Source organism: Pteropus vampyrus, unplaced genomic scaffold (genome assembly GCF_000151845.1).
Source record: "Pteropus vampyrus isolate Shadow unplaced genomic scaffold, Pvam_2.0 Scaffold170, whole genome shotgun sequence".
Taxonomy (NCBI): Eukaryota; Metazoa; Chordata; class Mammalia; order Chiroptera; family Pteropodidae; genus Pteropus; species Pteropus vampyrus.
Window position 1 is genome coordinate 3919051 of NW_011888951.1, and position 17186 is coordinate 3936236.

General features: G+C 37.4%; 1 protein-coding gene across 1 annotated transcript; it reads right to left on the reverse strand.

The window, feature by feature from the left end:
* Window positions 1–1577: 1577 nt before the first annotated feature.
* Window positions 1578–17115, reverse strand: PRPF38A (pre-mRNA processing factor 38A). The gene is made up of 10 exons (XM_011370488.2): window positions 16788–17115; window positions 14317–14476; window positions 12781–12902; window positions 11233–11318; window positions 7150–7260; window positions 4896–5008; window positions 4250–4276; window positions 4048–4145; window positions 3576–3624; window positions 1578–3021 (listed from the first exon to the last, which is right to left on the reverse strand). The coding sequence occupies exons 1-10, from the start codon at window positions 16915–16917 to the stop codon at window positions 2979–2981; spliced, it is 939 nt and encodes a 312-aa protein (XP_011368790.1). The 5' UTR covers window positions 16918–17115; the 3' UTR covers window positions 1578–2978.
* Between the last annotated feature and the right edge of the window lie 71 nt (window positions 17116–17186).

A 17186-nucleotide genomic window follows, 5' to 3' on the forward strand; every position in this document is an offset into this window, starting at 1 on the left:
AATTTTTTCCCAAGTGATTGAATGCTTGTAAGTTCACGCATACTTGAGAATATCTGTTCCTTTTTTATTTTAAAGACAACTTAGGTTGTGTATAAAATTCATGGCACTTTTACTCAGCCCTTTGGAGCCTTTTGCTTCACTGCCTTGTGAAGTTTGCTCTAAGATCTGAGACCTTAATTCTTTTTCTCTTTACATGATTTCTCTGTGTGGATCCCCATGATTATCTTAACTTTATCAGGATATTTCTTGATAGAGTGCTTATTATTTCGGAAAATTCTATTTTTTTGGAACTTTGATTTACCCAGTTCTCATCAGAAATTTCCATTATGTATATGTAGGATTTCTTGTTTTCTCTGTAGCTTTTATTTTCCACTTTTAATTTCCTCCAGCCTATTTTCTCAAAACCTTGTTTATTTTAGTCTTCTAAAGTTTAATTTCTGATTTTTCAAATCTTAATTTTTTACTCTGCCAAACTTATTTTCCATCTTTTATCTTTTAATCTTTCGATTTATATACTTGCATTTTTAAAAACAGATCACCTTGCTATATCATTTTTGAGTCTGTGGAGAACTTAACTTTTTGGAGGGAGTGGCCAGTATTTGTGATCATTCTTTTCTCATTAATGCTTATTTGAACTTAAATCAGTCTACTGAAGATAATGCAAAGGGGCTAGGGAGAATGAGCTTGTAAGTTGGGTTGTTATATTGGAAGACTCTCACCAAATCCATTATTTCCTTTGTCCCTGAGAACACATTTCTCCCTTCATTTTTTAGAAATGTCATTTTTCCCTATAGCAAAGTTTTTAAGGCAATATAATTCAAAGTGTGGGAACGTGAAAGCAATTTAGTGGTTTGTACCCAACATTAAAAACTGATACTGTAAACATCAGAATGTTTTGTATAATACAAATATTTTCCTGAAAAAATTTTCAGTACAGTATATGTACACAGGTAAGTTGCAAAATGTATCTTCATAGACCAAAAAGTTATAAAGCTACAGTTCCAAGGCCTCATCCACTAGGCTAGCACATAGATGACAGAAATGGCCATTCAGCAAGGTATATCCTTAAGTTCCATCTCCTCTGCAAATCTGTAATTTACCAAAATGCTCTCCAGATATTTGTGTTCCACTCACTGTTACCTCTGTGTACTGAGAGAGTAGGGGCAGTCTACTTCCTGCTTTAGGTTGGCTATGCTGCCCCAATTTGGTCCAGATTTTATCATATCTCTAAAATAAGTATGCTTTAAGTTTATAGTTTAGGTTTGGGGAGGTTTATTTCTGCTATTAAAAATCATTAGGGTTTTTTAAGGCAGGTTTTAAAATTTTTAAGTGTAAAAAATTTAACAGTATACTAGATGACAACTTGATTGGTCTGTAGGTTATTTAGGGAAAAGACATGTCTTTTCATCTAGATCACTGGTAAAGAAAAAAATTGCTAGGACTGTCCGATGGAAGTAGAGGTGCTTATATTTAACTTTTAAAGGCAGTCATATATAGTTGTATGATAAATCATAACACCTGTACGGACAGTTTTTATTAGCTGAAAGTTTTATCAGGAATCACTGAAGAATATGAAATCTCAAATATTCCAAAATGCTTTAATATTGCTGCAAAAATCCTTCAGTTCGATAGCAAGCAATAGAATGTTTATCCTATGACCAGATATGGTTTCCCAAGAAGCTGGATCCATCCGATGAGGCAGTTGGTTACAATTCTTGCTGGGACCAGAGATGCAGGAAGTCATTCATATCACTTTTCCATTTTTAAAGGAGGAAAGGTAAGTACAGGTAAATAGAACTTTTCTAGCAAAGATCTTAACACCCTCTTGATTATCAATGCCCATGGACACTTCTGAGTCCCTATTTTGCTTATCCTTAGACCTACTCTCTCCTAATTCGAAATGGTTCATTTCAGTTTTCAATAGGTGACTGCACTTCATCCTCTCACCAGAGTTGCTGTTGCCTGTGGTTCTGCTGTTGCCTTTTCTTACACATACGCACACTCCCTTGGCAACGTCATTTAATTCTACATCTTCCACAATTACCTAAACATTGTCAGTTCGGGGATAGATGACTATGCTCAAAGCCAGTCCCTATTTCCAACTGTCTGGGCTTTACCTAGTTGTATCATAGCTGTCTCAAACTTAAACTGACCATTTTCACTATCACAACCCTCACTACATGCCCCCCATATCCTGATTTTTTCCTGCTGTATTTTCTGGCTTTGTGAATGGCACTGTTGTTCAGCAAATCAGGTCAAAACCCCGAGTGGTATTACTTTTCTCTTCCATCAAACCTTTTCAGTGTTGTTGCCCTACCACTACTGCCTAGACTTGGATAATGTCAACGCTTGTAGGATAAAGGCTGAGCACCTTAGCCTGTAATTCAAGGCTTGTGTAGAAGATACAACACTATTATAAGAATGCTGTAGAAAAGATGTTAAGTTTTACAGTTTGTTGAACTGTTTAGTGCAACTGGATTAAATGATCCAGAAGAAGCCTTACATTTGCATTCTTTTCTTACAAAGCTGCTATTAATCAGTTTTCATGTTTATTGCCATTTATTACTGCTGAGAAAAAAGTTAGTGCCAATATGTTTTACTAACTTGATCTCTGAATGTAACAGTAGCAGCATAAATCTTAGCATTCTCAGAAGTTTCAATCATGGAGTAAACCAAAAAATAAACCACAGAAAGATGGGAAATGGGCGTGTGAAATTTAATAACAAAAGTTATCACTAGGCGGCCACATCCTCTCCTTGTCATTCATATACCTTCCACTCTTCAAATCCTTTCTATCCTCATAAATTTGAAAACTCAGCGCATCTTTCATTAAAAAAAAAAAAAGTGGAGAAACTTTTACGTAAAAAACTCCTAAAATATTCTCATAGCTGCCTGAGGAGTAGATCTTAATCCTTCCATGTGGACAGATGCCTTCTTTTCTGAAGGAGGCCATTTAGACTAAATCCAAAGTGAGTCCATTACTCATTCCCTCTCCGGCTCTTCTTGTGGCTCTTCTTAGATCTGAAATGGCAACACATACAAATCATGAAATTTAATAGCTGGGCAAGGACTTTTGAGGAAGACCAGAGTATGCTGACACAGAACTGAGATGGAAATGATACCAATGTTCATTAAATGTGCGCCGTGTTTTCCTCAGAGCAATAAAATGAGTTGTGCATTACTATCCAAAATTTATCATTGAGAAAATGATCTCTGAGAGGATAAGAGTGCACCTAAGCATGTATATATCATATAGAGATTTCTAATGAAAGTTTATCAAAGTGACTTGTCCAGTGTCCCTCCGTAAAAGTTGGGATGCAAGTGCACGTCTCCTGAGACCAAAGCTTATGCCCTGCTTCTATTCAAAGCAGCAGTCCTACAGGGAAAAACAAAACACCACAAACATATTTCTAGCAATTCTCGGGCAACAGGCTAGTTTTGTCCTGTAATGAAGGAGAAATCCTAATTATCCCCATCATTAACAAGAAAATTTCAGGTCTAATTTAGTTGTGATTGAGACTTTAATTTCTGAATAAAGAATGAAATTCTTAAGTCAAAACAGAATTAATCCATACCTTTCAGGAGACTTTGAGTGGCTTCTGTGTCTGTGACTCCGGTGGTGACCTGGGGAAGAAAAGCCATTGGATGAATGAGATTCTACTCTTCTCCACTATCATTTTCACCTCTCTTAATCCCTTCCATTGGCTTAATATTTTTTTGGCCCATGGGACACCTCTAGTTGGTAGCACCTCTCTGAACTGAGCTGTGTTTGTGGGGTGGGGAGAGGAGAACTGAACCCATTTCATATGCCACTACTCTGTTAAGTCTTATTCCTATAACTTCAGATGTAAAAACTGAAGCTCATCATCCTATCAGCAAAGCTTATAAATGACAGTCAAGGTGTGAACTCTTAATCTTTCCGGTCTAAGTTGATTTCCTTTTCTAAACAGTAATAAGTTAGGCACTCAGGTATTGCAGGAGGTTAACTGCTTCTATTACATTTCTTTGTTAAGACAACCAATAGCAAAAGGTCCAAATGCTACATACCTGGGGACTTGGAGCGGGATCTGTGCCGTCTATCTCGGGACCTACTGCGGTGCCGTCTTGGACTCTTGCTCCGATGCCTTTCTCGGCGAGGGGAAGGGCTGTGAAAATGACTGTTCAGACTCATATCTCGCCAACAATGCAGTCACAACAGCATCTCCCTCCCCAAATCCCTATCCTTCATTGCAAATCACTGAAGACCTACCTCCTCCTTTTTGGAGACCGACTCCGCCTATATGGAAAGAAGAGAGAGAGAGAGAGAGAAAAAAAGCCTTACTAGGTATACACTGGATGTTGCAGATTATAAAACTTAGCCCAATTCTTCACCCATCTCTATTATCCATGTCCTCTGTCATGTCGCTTTAGCACACTCCCCACTCCAAGTCTGGGATCGGCCATGTGACTTGCATTGGCCAATGGGATATTTTCAGACGTGATAGAAGTAGACAGTGGAAAGATATCTGCTGATCAGGCTTGTTTGCTCTTTAATTCTGTCACCGCCATGAGAACATGCCTAAACTAGCCTAGAACGAGACACACGTGAAGAGATGTGCTGCCCCAGGCATCCTAACTAAAGCCATCAGAAACTGGCTGACTGCAAAACAGGTGAGTGAACATCCTCAAAAACTGCCTAAGCCCAGCTTATATCACTGACTGCAGGCTTGTGAACTTAAATAGATTGTTACTGTCTGCCACTGAAGTTTTGTGGGTGGTTATTTTGCTGATAGACTAGGCGAGCAAACATTCTCCATAGACTGGCATTTTACTGGCATTTTTCCTTCACTAAGTCCAAACTTCTATACTATAGCACTTAAAGTTTCCCTGGAAGAAGCAGATAACTAGGGCCTTACCTCCTGGGAGACCGGCTCCTACTCCTCCTGTAGCGCAGTGTGGGAGAGCGACGGGGCTTGTCTAAGTCTCGGTAGCTTCGCCGCCGGTGGTCAGGTGATGGTACTCTCTCCAGCTGGAAATGAGATGAGTCAGTGATGAGCACAGACTTATAGAGAGCCATCTAGAAACACTGCTTACACTCTCCTTCCCATTCTGTCCCAAACTCTACCTTCAGGAGACTTTAAAAAACAGTAATTTGAATACATAGGGGGATAACTCTTAGGACAAAAAAACCTACCAAATAGACCTGCAGCAACAAGCACTTACAGTACCCAAGTTGTGGTATCTAAATACCGTATCTCAATAAATAGAACCAAGGGCTCCTTAGAAAATGGCTAGGTTGTGGGGAGCAGGGCAGAAGCTAACAACATGACTAGAACATATATTAGCAAGGACGATGAGGACTAGTATGTATAAAAGTCTCACGAGTCAAGTTGAAGAGCCCCCACTGGCCAAAGATGGGACAATTTGAGCATCAAGAAGGATAATAATGGCTCAAAACACATCAGAGATGTTTAAATCCATGAATTCACAATGTTACCAAGAACAAAAGAGCATTCACCTTGGCAGGATACTATGGAATCAACTCATTTTAAAAACTGATAAAAGGAAATATGAATTTTGCCTTTCCTATATAAACTACCTATGAAAACTAAATGTTGATTTGGGAGGTTTCTCTCTATAGCAGTGTCGAGGAAATGAAGAATTAGAATATCATCATTTTACAACCCTTAATGGATCTAGACACATCAGCAGCAACAAAAAGAATCAGACTTTCATTCATCCTAGGGAAAGGACATGACTACCTATGAAGTAGTTTGCTCCACTTCAAAGGGGTTAAAACCCCAAATCCAATTAAGCCTCTAGATCTAAGAACTAGTTTAAAAGTAATACAAGGGACAAATGAACATCTTAAGTGATACAACAGTGGCAATAAAAAATATACAGAATGTGAAGACATTTTTAGAAAAATTTAACCTGATATATTTAAAAACTGCAAAAGAAAAGGGAACTGAGAAGACTACAAAATACTTAAGGGACATAAAAACCAATTAAAATTTATTGACCTTATTTGAGTACTAACTGAAACTATTAAAAAATACAGGACAGTTGGGGAAATGTGAATATTGAATATTTGATAGAATTAAGGAATTATTAATTTGGGGGTGGGGTGATGATGGTATCAGTTATACTTAAAAAGGGAGCCCTTCTGAAATATGGATGAAATAGATGACAGCTATGGTCTGCTTCCAGGTCACTGATGGGGGCAAATGGGTACAGATATAGAGGAAACAAAATGGCTCTGCTGATCACTGTTGAAGCTAGGTTGACAGGTAAATTGAGGCACATTCTCTCCACTTTGGTATGTAACTGAAATTTTCTATTAAAAAAAAAAAAACCCTACTTTGGTTCACTCACCACAGAAGAGCACCTCAGCTTTGCACAGCTTTGAATTCATGAATGACTGTGCCTCCTTTTGCAGTCACCTTAACGAGAGCCTGATGGCTCAGAGCTATACTTCCATTTGTACTGTCTCAGTATCCACAAGCCAGCATTTCTTGTATTTCCCCCAGCCTCTTTCTATACATATATTGTTACTTCAGTTTTAATCACAAATAAGTTTTAAGTCCTTTTTTAACTTTCTGTAAGCATTTCCACATTATCATATACTTTTCCTAACAGTTTTAATGGCTGCCTCATAGTCTGTTAAGTTGATATAATAGTTTACCTGACTGCTCCCTGACAGGTTGGTTATTTCAAGTTTTCAGCATTATAGCAAATAGTGAAAGAACATGACCATGTAGTAGGCACGTTTCCCCCCTTAATCCAGGCTTAGTTCTTAGGATGAGTTCAATTATAAACAGTATTATTTTTGTCTCAAGTATTTATTTTAATAGTTACTACTTATTAGACAATATTATAATGTCCCAATATTAAGGGCTTTATGTATATCATCTCATTTAATACTCATTATAGTCCTAACAGAAAGATATTATTCTTGCTTTAAAAAGGAGAAAACTGAGATTAGATAATTCCACTATACACCACTATATATAGAAGAGCTGAGAAATGAATCAAGGCCTATTTAACTCTAAAGCACATGCTCTTACATTTTTTTTGGTTAAAGAAAGTTAAAAATTAAAAGCAAAACAAAAAAGGAATCATCCCCTAGAACTATCCTTCCTCCAACCCTTAAGCTCCCAGGTACCTGACCTTTTCATCCTCCTCCTCCTCCTCTTCACTGGACTCCACGTCATCCATGTCCTCTTCTAAAGCACTAACCCGAGGCTCCAGTTGCTCAGCTTCCTCTAGCACATAACGTTTCTATAAAGAACACAATGAGTTAGGGAGCCTTCCTAGCTCCTTTATGTCCTGAAGCCCTAATAGTGGACTTCTGAGATTAACAGAAAAACAAACAATAGCTAAGGCAATTTCATTTTGAAGACATCCTAGACAGTTCAAGATTTTCCTAAGGAAAAGACCTGGAATAATCTATACACTCTTAAGTTCCCCTGAAAATAAATACAAAGCTGAAGGGAACACCATTTTCTGTCTGCTCTATTCCCTGTGATTTTATACTGTAAGTTCACTGGGATATCAATCAGTATAGTTGTAGCCTTAAATAAAAAATGTGGGCTTCAAAAAAGAGCCACAAATTCATGGCTGAGACGACTGGCTGGTAGTTCCATCAGGAGAGGTTCAGATCAGAAAATATCCCAAGAGAGCCACTGAGGTTCAGCCCAGTTTAGGGGCTAAACTGCCTTGCGTCCTGCTTTAGTAGCACCAATTCTCCAGTAGATCCAAGATTTAGGGAGCTGTCTAAAGCCATTCATTTTTCATAAGGCACAGGAAACAATCTTCTGGTTCCATTTTCTTAGATGTGGCTTAGCAGTACTTATCAAGTGACTAAGGACTTGAAAGGCAAAGGTGAGTTCAAAACTGCCAAATGGACTGGCTGGGTCATAAGATCCCTTAACATTTTCTTACCACGGACATAAAGAATGTTGGATAGCCCAAGAATAAATAGTAACAATTGCATGCTACTTAACTCTCACTCATCCCTAACAAAATTCTGTAAAAGTTGAATGAGACAAAGATGCCACTCAGTGAAGTCAGTCCTTAGAAAAGGGCTCTCCAGTCACAGGATCATTACGGTTTGGGATCCAGGACTGCATCAGATAGGCATCCAGAATCTTTAATGCTCACCAGACTCGAAAGTTTCTAAAGTCAATATATTCATAGTATTTGATGAAATTACAATTCATTCCACAGCAGCTTCCTGCCAATGTCAGGCACATGAGCTTTGGATTACTTAGTAAGAACAGAATCAGAGCAAAAGGTAGTCTTAAGGGTCACACCATCCGGTGTATGTAGAAGCCCAGACCAGAACACACATCTTGGTGATATAACAGATATCAGTCAGATTTCAATTTCTCCTCAGTGAGGATTGTTCTTACTCTTCCGGACTCTATGCAGACCACTTCGTTTATATCACTAGGCTTGCTCAGAGCTGACTATGCTTTGGAACCCTTATTTACAACCTGACTGTACTTCAAAGAATTCCATTTCTTGTAGTATTTCTAAAAATAATGATAGCAACTAAGGATAATAATAAGGATGATGATATAATAATTAGAGCAGCTAATAAAATGTATAAACACTTAGTATGGGAATTGGGCCCTGGAAACAGGTTTTCAGATTTGAAATCTTGTTCTCTTCACTACAGCAGTCAATATGGAAGAGGAAATATATACTGTGCTCATTTTCAGGATTTTTATAAGATTTTCCTGTAACTGGGTCACTGTGAAGGAAGAGCTGGTCCATTGTATTTAAGTGTGAGCACTCGCCTACCAACTGCTTTTAACCAGCTTGTTTGCTGCATCGAGCAAATTTATCTCATCCGTTTATCAAATACTTACAATTCATTCTAGTACCCACTTTGAAGTTTTTCAGATCCCTTTGATCTGTTTTTTTATTGAGGTGAAATTCATATAATGTACAATTAACCCTTTTAAAGTGTACAATTCAGAGGTCTTTAGTGTATTCACAATGCTATACAACCACCACCTCGCACCAGTTTAAAAACTTCATCGCACCAGTTTGAAAACTTCATCACACCAGAAACCACCCCACACCTATTATTAAGTAATCCCTCCGCATTCCCCCCTCCCAACAGCCCCCTTGTAACCACTAATCTGCTTTCTGTCTCTATGGATTTACCCAGTCTGGATATATGACATAAAAAAAATTATATACTACGTGACCTTTTATCTTTATCCCTTTTGGTTTATACCTAGCAAGGCCAATTTATTAATTTTTAATAAATAATTCATGTTTTTATGTCTTATTATAGAAAAGTTTTTCAAACCCAAGGATACTAAGATTTCCTGTTGTTTTTAGAAATCTCATAGTCTTAGCATTTATGATTAAGTTTATTATCACCTTCAGGTTAATTTTTACATACGATGTGAGCTAAGGATGGAGATCTGTTTCCACATGGCTATTCAATTATTCCAGCACTATTTATGGAAATGATTATTCTTTCTCAATGACATCTGTGTAGGAAACTAATTAACTACACATACATACACCCACAATTTACTTGTGGTCCTTTTATTTTCTTCCATTGATCCATTTGTCTATCTTCATGCCAATATAACACGTTTTGGTTACTATACCAAGTCTTGGAATCAGGTAGTGTTTGTCCTCCTACTTTGTTCTTTTTCAAAGTTGTTTTAGATATTCTAGGTCCTTTGCATATTCATATAATTTTAGAATTAGCTTGTCAAGTTCTACCAAAGTCTACTAAGATTTTGATTGGAATTGAATCTATAGATTAAAATGGGAGAATTGACAATTAAACAACTGTTAATCATGGTGTAAGATATACCATAAACATCTCTCTTCATTTACTTGTCTTTAATTTCTCAGTAATGCAATGTTCTGTAGTTTTAAGTGTAGGTCTTGCATACTTTTTGACAAAATTACCTTAATTTTTAAATATTTTTTGATGTAAATATTTTTAATAAAATTTTAAATTCCAGTTGTTCATTGCTAGTATATAGAAATACAACTGATTTTTGTAGATTGAATTTTGTATCCCACAATTCTGCATAAACAGATGAATGGGTAAACAAATTGTGTTATATCCATATAATGGAATACTATTCAGAAATAAAATAAACTTGATACATGCAACAATATGGATGAATTTCAAAATAATTATGCTGAGTGAGGACAGACAAAAAGAGAATGCACTGTATTATTCCAAAATGAAAAATAAACTATTATAATACCATATCAGTGGTTACATAGGGATGAGGGAGAGTAGTGGGAGGGTGGGATTACATAAAAGGAGGAAACTTTTTGGGGTGATGGGTATGTTCGCTATTCTTGACTGTGATGATAGTTTCAAAGGTGTATACATGTCAAGACTTATCAAATTGTACACTTTAAATATATGTAGTTTATTCTATGTCAGTTATGCCTTAATAAAGCCATTTAAAGAAAAAAAGCCTTTGTTCAAATGAAATTGCACCCTCAAGCCCAATGTGTAACTTAGAGAAAAAAGGAGCTGTCCTGGTTGGAATATGTGAGGTTGTCTCATTCCTCTCAGTAACCTTAAAACAGTCCACAGAGCAGTTTAAAGACCACTGAAGTAGTCTAATAGTTTCCTCATTTTACGGATGGGAAAATAAGACCAGGTTCCACAGCTAGTTAGCTCTAATTAAACCCAGAAACTTAGGTCTCTTTATTCCCTGTTCAGTCATCTTGCCACTTTCTCTTTAGAAATCTCCACATCTCTCTCCACATTCTTTTTAGGCTACCCACTGGATGTTTTCTTTTTGTATTTCCAACAGTAGTTTTAAAATCATACTCTGTAAAACTCATTCCTGAAAGGTGCTTCATGGATAATCATTTAACTCTAGGAAAAGGAAACAAGATGATTATGGTGATATTTTAAGGGTTAAAGTCTCAGTCTCCCATTCCTGACCCTCCTTTGATCTGTTTTATATCCTGAATTTTTATATGAGGATTAATTTGCAAAAAAAGCTGCTCACAAAGTTTAAAAACCTAGCCTAGCTATAATCTCCTTGATCTACCATTTTAAAGTTTTCTTGTGTTATTCACTTTTAAAGCCCATCTCTTCAAATTATCTGCTTTCCTCTCACTCCTACTTCCTATCTTTTTCATAGATATGAAGATTACATATTAAGACCCCTGAAATGCATTAGCTTCAGCGGTTTATTATGTCTATCTGCCTGTTTTAGGGGGAAGAAAGGTGACCTTTCTTACCTGTAGTCGGGGTAGAATGATATCACACACTCTCTCACTATGCAGTAGTTCATCGATGAATTCATCTACGTGCATCAGTTCAAACTCTGAAAGAAAAATCATAAGCTCAAGCAAGCTGGAGATAAATTTAGATAGCTGAAATGTAAAAGAAATGTAAGACTCTATATGTAAAGTAGCTAACAAAGTATCTATTATAGAAAGTATGAATTCTCTGCAGCTTCCCTTTCTCTGCACATCTACTAATAAAGCTATTATAGTGTGGCAATTACAAAGAAGGGACTACTGTTAAACTTGGGCTCAAACTATAGCCCTTCATAGCCTCATCATCACCACTTACCTTCATTCAGTCAACTCACCTTTATTGAGATCATCTATGTGCCAGGTCTCTTTTAGGAGCTGGGGATAAAGGGGTAATTGAGGCTGTCCCAATTAGCAGGAGAGACAAAAAAGCAAGCACAAATAGTAGTGAATTTTATAGGGGTGAGATTCTTGAATAGGTTATAATTAAAGTATAATTTCTCATGTAAAGCCACTATGTTTCTGAATATAGAACTTGTATTTTATATGGTTAATAGAGCAATTTCAGAATTGAAACACTCCCTTAGTTCAGTAGTTCTCAACCAGGGGTGTTTTGCCCCCAGTAACTTGGGTGCCACTGGCACCTGGTGGGTGGAGGCCAGAGATGCTGTTAAATATCCTACAATGCACAGGACAGCTCCCCACAACGAGTTATCTGGCCCAAACTGTCAACAGGTTGAGAAACCCTATCTTAGTTTAGCATAATATAATCATAAATAATTCCACATTGGCCATAACCATGTCCATCTTGTTCACCATGTTATTTCTAATACATAGCATAGTACCTGGAATGACAGTGGCACTTAATATGTATTTATTCAGTGAATGAATTAATAAGTTAACAAAAGTTTTAAAGTCTAATACCATATTCTTAACCTTCAAACTGCTTAATGATACATGTAGAGGGGAAAGGCAAATGTCACCAAACTTTATGACACTAAAAAAGGTTTTGATTGCATTATCCCAAATCCCACTTTACCACTTAAAATGTCTCTTTGTAAAAGGTATGGAGCTGCCCTTGTTGGATATACTTCTTATTTTTCAATGGGACTCCCACATAAGTATGAGTAAGTACATTTAGTCTATGTACAGTAGTGTGAAGTATAGTGCTAGAGGATAGGCCAGTAGAAAGAACTATAAAGATGTAACATATGGAAAACTAACTTTGGGAGGTTTGGGGAAAGCTTTTATGGAGAAGGTCATTCTGTAGCTAGATCTTATGGGACAGAGCACATATGGAGGGAATACATGATGTAAGGCATGGATTAACATAAGATGCAGTTGGAAAGGGGAGCAGACAGGGCAGGATGGCTAAGACCAACAGGAAGCTAGTAGTCTTAATAGAGTACTCCCCATGAAGGAGATGAAGGGGAGCACTCGCAATGTATGTGACAATGCGAGGGTAGAGATACTGGTGAAAACAAAAACTGGCTCAGGGATGAAGGTCCAGTCACGTGGAACCATACTCACCCCCATTTCGGTTCTGGCTCTTGATTTTTCTATAGTCGTTGTACAGAGGCTCCAAGTACTTGTAGCAATCGATTGCAGTACCTGTCAGCCTCATGTAAAGTGCTCCCAACATGCGGACATACCTGACCGATAAATGAAAGTGAAATATTTCCTAAAAAATTCTAAAAGGTTCTAAAAGTTCATCCTAAAAAGTTCCTGAGTTTTACAATATGCTTTTCTCATGACAGTAGTAAACAAGTTTCTTCTCGTTGGGAGATGAGAAAGCTGCAATTTTAGAGGCAGCATGGGGCAGTAGAAAGAGCTAAAGTATGGAGACCTGAGTTCAAGTTCCCATTCTACCGCTTACTAGATGCAGGAACATAGGACATGTTCAACTTTCAGAGTCTATTATATCATCTGCAAAACTAAGATAGAACCTATTTACCTCACAGGATTATTGTAAGAATCAACTGAGATACTGAATTTAACAACAGAAAGTATAAAAATTGTATTTACTAACAATACAAGAACTAATACATATAAACATGACTGTATAAATTGTTGATAGGCAGAAAACTGGTTCTGGAAAAAAGTCAAAGTCATTTGGTTTCAGATTCTGACTCCATTACTTACTAACTTGTTTTCTCAATCCTTGTAAAATGCAAATGATAGTACCTAACTTACTGGCTACAGCACATAAAATTAAGTGCCTAATAAAAGTTAGCAATTTTCTAGCTATTAATGTTTCATAAGATTCCTTGCTTTTCTCTTCCTCTTATAGCCAACCACCCATTCAGATCTCTTAGATAACAGATAATATGGATGCTGAATCCAGCTTTATCACTAGCTGTTTAACCTTGGGGAAATTATTTAATCTCTTTGTGCCTAAGTTTCCTTCCCTATAAATAGGGATAATAATTTTATAGGGTTGTTGTGAAGGTTAAATAAATTATTATTATATGTAAATTCCTTAGAATAGATGTTGGCACATAATAAACTATTATGTCTCTCATATTTGTTTGTGAGCTTCTTGAGAATGGGTAATTAAAATAAGAGCAGCTCATATTTTAGGGGTGTTTAACATGCAATATACAATATACACTGTGTCATGAGATTTATAGCACTATCTTCTTCAACCTTCACATTCCTGAGTTGATATTACTGTCATCATTTTACAGGTAAAGAAAGTAAAGCTTAGAAAATCAAGTAACTCCTGTAAAGTCTCAGTTAATAAGCAACAGAGTGTGGGCATGAACCTATATCTAACATCAGAAATTTCCCTCTTATCTACCACACTATGTTGTTTTCTTCACCCTTGAGTGTCCGGTGACTTTGTGAAATACATTTTTGGGGAGGAAAGTTACCAAGACTGAAATCAAGTACAGAAGATCAATACAATCAAAACAGACAAAATACAAATTGAAGAGTTCAAGAGCAAAATCTAGGAGTGAGTGGAACTCTGTGGAAATTAGATTCATTGTTATCACTCCTCTTAACCAAAGCCAAATTCTGGACTACTGAAATTGAAGCTTTTATATTAGTCAATATTTCACTCACTTGAAGTCTTCATTTTTTATGAACTCAACAATAATATCCTTCTCCGGTTGAATCTGAAGCATCTTCAAGGTCAAACACAGAAAGGGAGTTGGTTTTATGTTGCCACCATAGACGCCACCCACAAACCTTAATTCCATGGCTTTATCGACTACAAGTTCAGCTAAAAACAAAAACAAAAAACAAATAGAGTGACATCACAGACATTAATTAAGGCTAAGCTTTTCCCAGTTGGAAGTGGAGAGAAGTTAGTTCAAGGTGTAGTGCTCCTGAATACTCATCAACAGTTTAATGTAAGAGAATAAGAGTGGATTAATAATAATAATAATAAATAATGATGATAGCACCTAATATACCTTATGGATGACTATATGCCAGGTAGTTTGCTAAGCATTTCATATTACCTCATTTAATCTTCACAACAAGCCATGAGGTAAATTCTAGCACTGCCTCTGTTTTCAGCTAAGGAAAATGAGAGCTAAGAAAGGTTAAGTGACTTGCTCAAAGTACACTGCCAGAAAATAGCAAGGCCTGGACTTAAATCTAAGCAGTCTAACTTCAGAGTCCATGCTTGTCATCATTATGTTAGGGCCAACATTGCCAGATTATGAGTTAAAAGTGTTGACATAAGAATGTCCAAACCTGCAGAGAATTTTTGTAAGAGTTTATATGAGCCACACTGATGATATGCCAGAAAGCAAAATCTCAGATGCTCAGGAGAATGAATTTTGCAGTTCTTTTTATACATTTGGAATTAAGCAAGGGATTAAGGAAGATTACATGATGGTGGGAGAAAGCAAGGTAGAGAAATCTCTATAATTGGATTACAGGATAGTTAACAAGATTAGGTATTACCCAAAAGGGCATACTCTGATATTTCAAAGGTGAGTTAATCTAGATGCATAAGAACAATGAACAAGGCTTGCTTAAGGTGAAGATAAACCTTTTATTGAAGAAGTTATAGGCATGGGGTGTGACTACCCACAACAACCTGCCCCTTTAGGAATTTATGATCAGAGCACTCTGTGAAGTTATTTTTGGTCAGTGAACATGTCAGATTCATTACAAAGTTCCTTTTTGGTTCTCAAAATAAAACAAAAAAGAAAAACAACTTCTCAATAGCTACATAACCTTGATCAAACCTCATCTACAGAATGGGGATAATAACCTTGCAATGCTGCTGTCAAAATCAAATGTTAGCTGTGTGAACAAGGGCAAGTCAGTTTACCTTCTTTTGGGCCTGTCAGTTCAAATCTAAATAATAAAGGTACAAAGTTTAAGGGTATAGTGAAAATCAAATGAGACAATACAAATAAATGCTAATACCCACCTGACACATACCAAAAAACAAATGTTAGATACCACTAATGAGAAATCATTTTATATATCAGATTTCAAGTTCTTTTAGGATAAATTCTGTAAGTACGAGAGATACAGATAGAGAAATAAAGAGGCACACAATTACTACTATTACAAAGTCTACAGTCTGGCAAGGCAGAAAGCACTGAAAAAATAACAAAAGTGTGATGAGTAGTTGAAAGAAGGCACAGAATGCAATGAAAATATACCACAAGGGAACGTAACCTAGTGTTAGAAGAAAAAAGGGTGCTGAGTTCACTTTTGGACACACTGAGTTGGCATGTCTTCGAATTAGAGATTTAGATATCAGGAAAATATCTGGACTGGAGAGATAAATTTGAAGGCACCGACATATACAGGACGTAACTCTTACGGGATCAAACCAAGGAGAGAACTATGGAATGAGAATACTATTCGTCCATGGACACTCAGCTAGGGGTGATGGCAGCAGCAGTAACGAAAGTATTTAACAGTGGTAAGAACCAGCACCACCACCACCATTGATTACTGAGTACTTTTTATTAATATATACCTGTAACTATATCAAACACTTTTTATGTTACTGCAGTCAATGATTAGAACAATCCTTGGGGTGGGCATTATACTCATTTCAGAGTAAAGGCAGCCATGGCTCACTGAAGTAACAGTTACTAAAAAGAAAAGCCAATTACTGTTTTAGTAACTAAAACAGTTACTAAAAGATGAAAAGACTACCTGGAAAACTTCGCTGAAAAACTGATATTAGGACCCGAACGCGGAAACATTACAAATGGTCCAGATTTAAGGACAATATAAGATCATGAATTTGGTTCCCGGCATGCTGACTTTCATACACCTTCGGGGTCCCAGAACTTAACACTGTTTGGAACTTGGCAAGTTAACATTAAACATGGAATGACTCAAAAAACCCAACTGAGACACCCTTCAGGATAAGGCCCTATCATCTGTGTGCCCAACCGCAACACAAGTATAGGCACACAGTAGTCGCTCAGATTTTTCTGGATGACAGATTCCCCTCCAGTCTTATCCCCAGGGGGCCAGTCCTACTGGCGCCTAGTGAGGCGAACTGGGCCACAAAGCGGCCGATAGGGGGTCGGCGCGCTCCCTCTACTCACCCGTAAGCCCAAAGCACTCCTCTTTCCAGTACTTGGACTCATAGATTCGCGTCCGAATGATCTTCTCCACGAGATACTGAGGGTTGGTGCCGTGGATGCTGTGCGCATCCTTTACTGTGCGGTTCGCCATTTTAGAACGCCTTCAATTCTATTTCCGTCGGGTCCTTTAGTGCGTCACATCCAGGTTAAAAAAAAAGTGAGAAATGTACAAAGATGGAGGAAGTCTCATTTATGAGTTTAGGCGACTACTCTGAAACCGGAAATGCTGCAGTGTAAGGAACTTCCTTCCGCAAACAGCGACTCCGGTGGAATCTATGATGGCGGCTGCACGTTGGCGTGCGTACGTACGTCGTGCGACCTCAGGTGGGCGGGACGGGAGGGCTGGCTGGTGACGGAACG

Excerpts from the sequence above, each read along its gene's own strand:
- PRPF38A (XM_011370488.2), bottom strand. The coding sequence starts at position 16,917 with ATGGCGAACCGCACAGTAAAGGATGCGCACAGCATCCACGGCACCAAC. Across the intron at positions 7,261-11,232 it reads TCATTCTACCCCGACTACAG|AAACGTTATGTGCTAGAGGA; the intron begins GTAAGAAAGGTC and ends TGTTCTTTATAG. Across the intron at positions 3,022-3,575 it reads CACTCAAAGTCTCCTGAAAG|ATCTAAGAAGAGCCACAAGA; the intron begins GTATGGATTAAT and ends TTGCCATTTCAG.